At 40.9% G+C, this 7,299-nt stretch overlaps 1 protein-coding gene across 1 annotated transcript; it reads left to right on the top strand.

Moving 5' to 3' along the window:
* The first annotated feature begins 1,098 nt into the window (after positions 1-1,098).
* LOC124151344 (complement C1q-like protein 4) lies at positions 1,099-6,174 on the top strand. Its single transcript, XM_046523754.2, has 2 exons — positions 1,099-1,273; positions 5,628-6,174. Exons 1-2 carry the CDS (start codon positions 1,231-1,233, stop codon positions 6,053-6,055), a joined length of 471 nt encoding a protein of 156 aa, XP_046379710.2. The 5' UTR covers positions 1,099-1,230; the 3' UTR covers positions 6,056-6,174.
* Positions 6,175-7,299: the final 1,125 nt, after the last annotated feature.

Here is a 7,299-nt window from a genome sequence, read left to right as displayed (position 1 = left end):
CTATGTTTTTGAACTGATATGTAACATGTGCTACATCCAAGCTGTATTATATATTTCATCACTAACGTGTTGACGTGTATTTACAAAATACTACACTCCTTCCCGTCAGATGATGATTTCTGAATACAGTAAACTACGGTTATAACGAACTCAAAGGGACCACTAAATTTAGTTCGTTATAACCGTAGTTCGTTATGAGCACATTTAAAGCGACAAAACCCTTACCATGTCCAATAGATATCTCTGCATAAAACAGAGCCGATTGTGCGATTCTGACTTTATCATGAGCATGTGTTTATGAATCTCTATCAAACAGTAATGATACCAGGTGTTCACGAAAAGGTGAACGTATCCTGCCCCATCGGTGGCACCAGTCACATACGGAAGTGTTTTCGGACTTTTAAAGATACAAATGCTGCCTCTGGTTGCATGTATTAGAAGTAAAACATAAATATTTACGTAACACGATTAAAAACATTTTACATAAAGAAGCGACGGTATGTGACGGACCACACCGATGCGAAGTTAAAATTTATTTCATTCACTCATACTTGAAGAAATGCATTACGTTTATCTTCACATTGCAAAACCCATAAAAACGAGTCAGTCGTATCCTGAATTGAGCCTATTTATGTAGTTTCCATTTTTTATCAGAAACACTCAGGTGTAGTTTATCCAGGTTTTCCTACACACACAAAGTCGTTTTTATTTTTATGTTAATTTTTGTTTCTAGTGTGAGAAATAACAATATCGTCCCTCACATCGGAAGTAAGGAATTGTAATCTCAGTTTTGGCAGATATTTCCTAATTTGAAGAACGATCGTGAGCATGATTAAATTAGTCGGACACAAACAATTAAAACACAATAATGACAATAGTTCCACTGGCTTGCTACATCTAAGGCTCGGCAGATATTTCGAAATTTGAAGAACTGTCGTGTACATTCTTATTTTAGTGATACGCAGACACGTGATACAACAATAGAACAATAGTTAGACTGGCTTGTTTTTGAGTATCCCAATACGACCGCGTGTTTCAAATAAAACTGACTACTCATGTTACCTTTACTCGCCATATGTTGCAGCGATTGTGAAACGTGGGGCCGAGGTGTGACCGACACAGTGTGAAGTGCACTATTTTCCACTTTGAAGGTTACAGATTCTTGATTACATTTGACACCCATACTCAATATAAGCCCCAGTGTATGACGCAGTAGGTAACACTCTAGAGATGACTCGATGCTCTATCTTCATTTTGCTGGTGACTCTTGTTGGTAAGTATAATGTTACATCATTTCACAATTTCTTTGCTGATCTAAACCTCTGGGCTAGAGGGGTTGAATTGAATGGTCATTGCTTCAAAACACGTTTTCTTCTCTGAAATGAGCCGTGAAATGTATTTTCACAACACATTCTTACAGGACATCCAACATGTCCAACTTACAACGAGTTACTTTTTACTATAATCTGGGGGAAACTGGAACAGTTTGGCATAGTATTCCAGTTGTATCACGGCGTGTCATTATACAGTAAACTACGGTTATAACGAACACGCTTATGACGAACTGACGGATATAACGAACTATTTTTTTGGTCCTGTCTATTTGCTGTATATATTCCGTTAAGTTTGTTATAACCGTAGTTTACTGTAGTTACATTACTGGGAGAGTAGGGTTCACTGTGACCCACACACCGTACAGACAAACACGTGTATCGAATCCGTGCTTCTCATGTGACTGCTTGTCTGTATTGTTACGTTGGGGCTATACAATTTGTCTTTGCTTCGTTTCGGTTTTTCCAACAACGACATTATTAATGTGTTTATGCTTGCTGTTTCTTTATTTACTAATTTCTTTCATAAACCATGCGTTTCTATTATCAGTAGTAGATTGATACCCAAAGATTGATACATGATCTACCCCCACAAAAACCCGTGTTGAGTGCTCTGGGACTGACCAATTGATATAGGGGTGGGACGAGTGATTGATTGAGTGAGTGAGTGAGTATGGTTTTACGCCGCTTTAAGCAATATTCCAGGAATATCACGGCGGGGGACACCCGAAATGGGCTTCACACATTGTACCCATGTCGGGAATCGAACTCGGGTCTTCGGCGTGACGAGCGAACGCTTTCACCATTAGGCTACCCGACCGCCCCAGGGGTGGGACGAAGGAAAGTGCGTGGCTGAAGGGAGTTTTGTATGACTAGAAAGGAGCCGAGCAATCTGTTTTCACAATACATTCTGTACGTCAAGCCGTCCTGATGTAATTTTTGATTCAGGTACCCAATCGCCCTACTTCATTTAATGTAAGAAATTTATTGCTGCTTAGGCCTTTCTGTTGGATTATAAGTCAGATGTAACTCTTCAAGGCGCGACTTTTTCTCTTCGACTGGGTGTGGGAAATAATCCAAATTCATTCAGTGTGCACTTATTGGTTGTCAGCACCACAAAGTCCTTGTGGGATTCACAAAAATCGGCGGCCTGCGTCACCTTGGCTTTCTGCCTTCAAACGCTAAAAGCTAAAACGCTTCATACCTTCATATATATATATTTATCATATAACGGGTAGGTTTCTCGGCAGGATAAAGCCAACGGATAAAAACGATATTTGTTTGGGTCATATGCGCATAGAGATGCAAATATCAAAGGTCAAGTAGGGACTACTTTCAGTGTTTATAAACAAACATGGCGTCGCCCTTGTCATTCGGCGATCGAGTCAGAATTAACCATCGGGAATCTGGATAAACTAAAGGGAAAATTCTATCATTTTTTTCTGCAACTTTGGAGATATAAATTTCGAAACAATTTTGCGAGGGCACAATTCCTAGCAAAGCGGGGTCAGTAGCCATATCTGTGCTTGAAATCGTTTCCACAAATTAAAATAGTTGGATTTGGCCGAAATATGTTTGAATTGTTACCTTGCTTCGTTTTGTCGCTGTGTGTACGTCTGATTGCACTTAACGTTATGACAGACAGACCGACTGTCAACAACGTCTGAACATGGCCGTGACGTCTCATAGACTAGGGTTAGAGTAGCTTCCCTTGGACAAAGGGCAGCTACTCTAGCGGACGGACCGATGGATTGCCGCGAAAGGCAAGTAAAAAGAATTGTCGTTTGGCGTATATGTTGCTTCGCCACTGTATAAGAAACAGATTTTAGTTGGAACTATATTGGCTACTGTCACTGTCCGACTGACACATCACTTACCCTGTGACGTAATAAATATTAATGCGCGCATTCCAGGAAAACTCGCAATGTTTAGGTAATGTTTGTGAGTGAGGGGAAGCGATTTTCAAGCACAGAATTGAAGAATGACATTATATGATAAATAGGTTATCACGCTTGTGTGTTTAGGGATGGTAAATATCCTGTATTAGGGATAAACACTATGTATTCCTAATGCAGGATATTTACCATCCCCAAACACACTTGCGTGATAACCTCTATATATCTTCATTTGTATAAGCTATATAAACAAGTGATTTTTTCAGGTGCAAAAGCATTAAATATACAAAAACAGTCCAGATATCTGTGCTTGTCAAAAATACTTTATGCACACAAGATCTTTCGCCGCTCAACAGCTCTTCAGTTTAGGGAAAACGTAAACGTAGTCATAGGCGACGCACAGCAGCAGTATCTGTGGCGTCATAATGCCTATGACGTCACAGTTATACTCAAGAGTAACTTATACGAAGCTCTAAACAGCCTAAATTCTCATCCAAATGCTTACAAAAGTACCATCAGTGTAACAAAATGTCAGACCCGTGAAGTTCAGGGGTAGAATAGATCTTCAGCAACCCATGCTTGTCGTAAAAGGCGACTAACGGGATCGGGTGGTCAGGCTCGCTGACTTGGTTGATGCATGTCATCGATTCCAATTGCGTGGATCGATGCTCATGATATTAATCACTGGATTGTCTGGTCCAGACTCGATTATTTACCGACCTCCGTCATAGAGTTGGAATATTGCTGAGTGCGGCGTTAAACAACAAACAAACCAACCAGCCAACCAACAACATGTCTCACAACCCGATGTGAAAATTGCCCAATAATAATTGAAGACTGAAAATTTCAATTTTGCGAAGATACATGTAAATTATTTACAGTCAAAAACAACATGAACTGCCGCAGTAAAGGTGTTATATATGTTTTAACATGTGCGGGATGTGGTGAGCATTATATTGGACAAACTGGTATGTACACAGACAGCTTTTCGTGATCCAAATGCACGTTGTATAAATGTAAGCAAACAATTTGATGAATGCGGGAGTGGCAATTTTACTGTCCTTCCGTTTTATGAATCGTTTAACAATCTCAAACATTTCCAAATGGAAAAAAGAATAGATGTATTTGAAACCTAAACTTAATTCAAAAGTATAATTTTCAAAACCTCCCCATGAAGCTCAATGTGTATGTGTGCACTCACACCATAATGTATTTACACATCCCTCTATTGTCACTAACTGTTATGTCATAGATATTATTACGCCACGAACACTGCTGTTGCGCGTCGCACATGACAACGTTAAAGTTTTACACCTAAAGGGCCGTTGAGCGGCAAGAGATCGTGTCTGCATGAAGGAGTTTTGACAAGCTGGAATCATATATATTGTTCAAAGGGAACTTAAACATTATTACTCCTGTCCCCTCCCTCCTCAAATCGACAGCGCTTATGTTACACAGTCGTGTTGTCAGAAGATCTTCACAGATTTTCAGTGGTCCATTCATATAATTATCACAACTAGTTTGCCCTGTACGCCAAATGGAATCAGTTTCAGTGAACTTGTTATATTATTCGCTGGCATTGACAATTTATATTTACTTAAACTTTATTTAAACGGGGTTGATGTTTCTGCTAGTGGACTGAAGTTCCCGCGTTTCATCATAAGATCAGTAGCATTTACCTGTGCTACAAGTGCAAAAGGAACATACTTATTAAAAGTGTTTCTTTACTTATAAGCAGCAGGATCTCTGCACTTGTACACTGCAGATGTATTTTCTGGTTCACCCATCACTGGATTGTCTGGTTTGTTTACAGGTCGCCGTTGCATGGCAGGAGTACTGTTGTTCGACTTCAGGCAATACATACTTCCTTTTTCATGCAAATTGGGGGGCACGGGGGCCAAGTCGTCTAAGGCGTCGCGATTCGCTGTGCAGAGTTGCGTCCCTTGGGCACGCCAGAAACCTATCGTTGTGGATTCGAATCCCGGTTGGCCACGACTATGTTTCTAGGTTTGTCAGCACCATATCCGTGCTCGTGGGTTTCACCGAGTGGTAAACGTCTGAGACCTGCAACACATCGGGCTTTCCTCCCACATTAAGCTGACACGCCGTGATTTAACTGGAATAATGTTAAAAGCGGCGTTAAACCCAACTGACTCATTCATGCAAATTGAGCGAATGGCGGGTTATACCGGTAGAGCAGGTCATGCTTATCCTTTGTTGGTATACACGCCTTCTTCTATGCAATGTCGCATGAATAAAATAAATAAATTAATATTTAGTCTTTTTAAGACAGAAGCGATTGTCTTTTTCTTTTATATGTGACGTTGTTGAAGCGGTTTACCAAATTAAAACTATTCACCTGTTAGATGACTATAAGTAACAATGAACACATTACTTTCAGCTGTGGGTGGTGAGAGCTTCTACCAGCTTGCCTTTTCAGCAGGCATTAGGCGCGATGTTACTTTTGCTCAAGGACGAGTCATTGTCTACGATCAGATCCTCCTCAACACTGGAAACATCTACAACAGGACCATGGGCATATTTTATTGTCCCCAGAGTGGAGTGTATGCATTTCATTTCCATGTCATTTCTCAAAATGGTAAAGAGGCATACCTGCAGCTTCATCACAACCACAACAAAGTGGCGAGCGCCTATTGTCAACCACCTGGTCACACGGCTTCTGGGAACTCCGCTATCCTTCATCTGAAGACTGGCGACCAGGTGTGGGTGGAAGCAGCAAGGACTGCATATTTGCATGGGACTGCAGCCAACAGTTACACTACATTTTCTGGTTACCTCATCTCCCCTTCGTTCGATGTAAAACGTTAGTAGTCCAAGATGATGTTACAACATGTGCTCATTGTGTCCGAAATGTAGAAAGTGTATCACACAGAGCACACAACCATGTAAAGATCTTGAATCAGAGATACAATAAAGCATGATATGTGTGCGGCGTATGTTATTGCTAAGGTCTTCGGCCCGTGAAGATCCGGGGTAGAATAGGTCTTAAGCAACCCATGCTTGCCGTAAAAGGCGACTAACGGGATCGGGTGGTCAGGCTCGCTGACTTGGTTGATGCCTGTCATCGATCCCAATTGCGAAGATCGATGCTCATGTTATCAATCACTGGATTGTCTGGTCCAGACTCGATTATTTACAGACAGCTGTCATATACCTGGAATATTGCTGAGTGCGGCGTTAAACAACAAACAAACAAAGCTAAGGTCGTCAATGGCGAACGGAACACGACAGGGCCCCAGTGAGTAAGTTGGGTTTAACGCCGCTTTGAACAGTATTCCAGTTATATCAAGGCGTGTCAGCTTATTGTCAAAGGAATACCCGGAGTGATGCAGGTCTCCGACGATTACCACTTTGGTGAAATCCAGGAGCACGGGTGTGATGCTAAAAAACCTAGAAACAAAATAGGGACGAACCGTGATGCGAAGCCAAAATCATACGTTTGTGGCGTGCCAAAGGGATGCCACATTACACGGCGAGTTGCGGCACCTTAGACGACTGAGCCACCAGTGCCATCGACTGAGAGGAACAAATGTAGATAAACTCAATATACCATTAGGTTTATGTAAAGAATGTAAAAATTCTTATGTGAAAAAAGTGACGATGGGCGGGCTGATCGACGCCACCAATTTAGCGTGTTAGCGGTACAAATTTCAACAGGAATTTTCGCTCGGAATTGAAAAACACCATATTTACAGTTTTAGAAAATGCTAGCTCCCAAAGCATGCAAAGTAGGGCTTCGATTTTTGTTGTTTAACGCCGCACTCAGCAATAAACAACAAACAAACAAATCATACAAAATGGCAGCCTTCAGTGAATTCAATCTGATCGATAATCAAGATATATATTGTAATAAAACGGGTCTGAAGCAAATGCATGTGATATGCGAGATGGAATTTGATTGGTCATAGAAGGGACATAGAAGAGACATAACCTGACATCATTTAATTTGAAAGTATACACAGTAACAAAAATTTAGCAACACCCAAATCTTGAGCATATACATATTACATAGTCTGTATGATGAGGAATGACATTACAAGACATGTCACCAT

The sequence above is a fragment of the Haliotis rufescens genome, unplaced genomic scaffold (assembly GCF_023055435.1).
Source record: "Haliotis rufescens isolate VD_foot unplaced genomic scaffold, xgHalRufe1.0.p SCAF_6, whole genome shotgun sequence".
Taxonomy (NCBI): domain Eukaryota; kingdom Metazoa; phylum Mollusca; class Gastropoda; order Lepetellida; family Haliotidae; genus Haliotis; species Haliotis rufescens.
Note: the sequence above shows the minus strand (reverse complement) of the source record. Positions and strands in the feature narration are given on the sequence as shown.

Coding starts and splice junctions, on each gene's coding strand:
- LOC124151344 (XM_046523754.2), top strand. CDS start 1,231: ATGACTCGATGCTCTATCTTCATTTTGCTGGTGACTCTTGTTG. Junction 1,274..5,627: donor TTTGCTGGTGACTCTTGTTG/GTAAGTATAATG, acceptor CATTACTTTCAG/CTGTGGGTGGTGAGAGCTTC.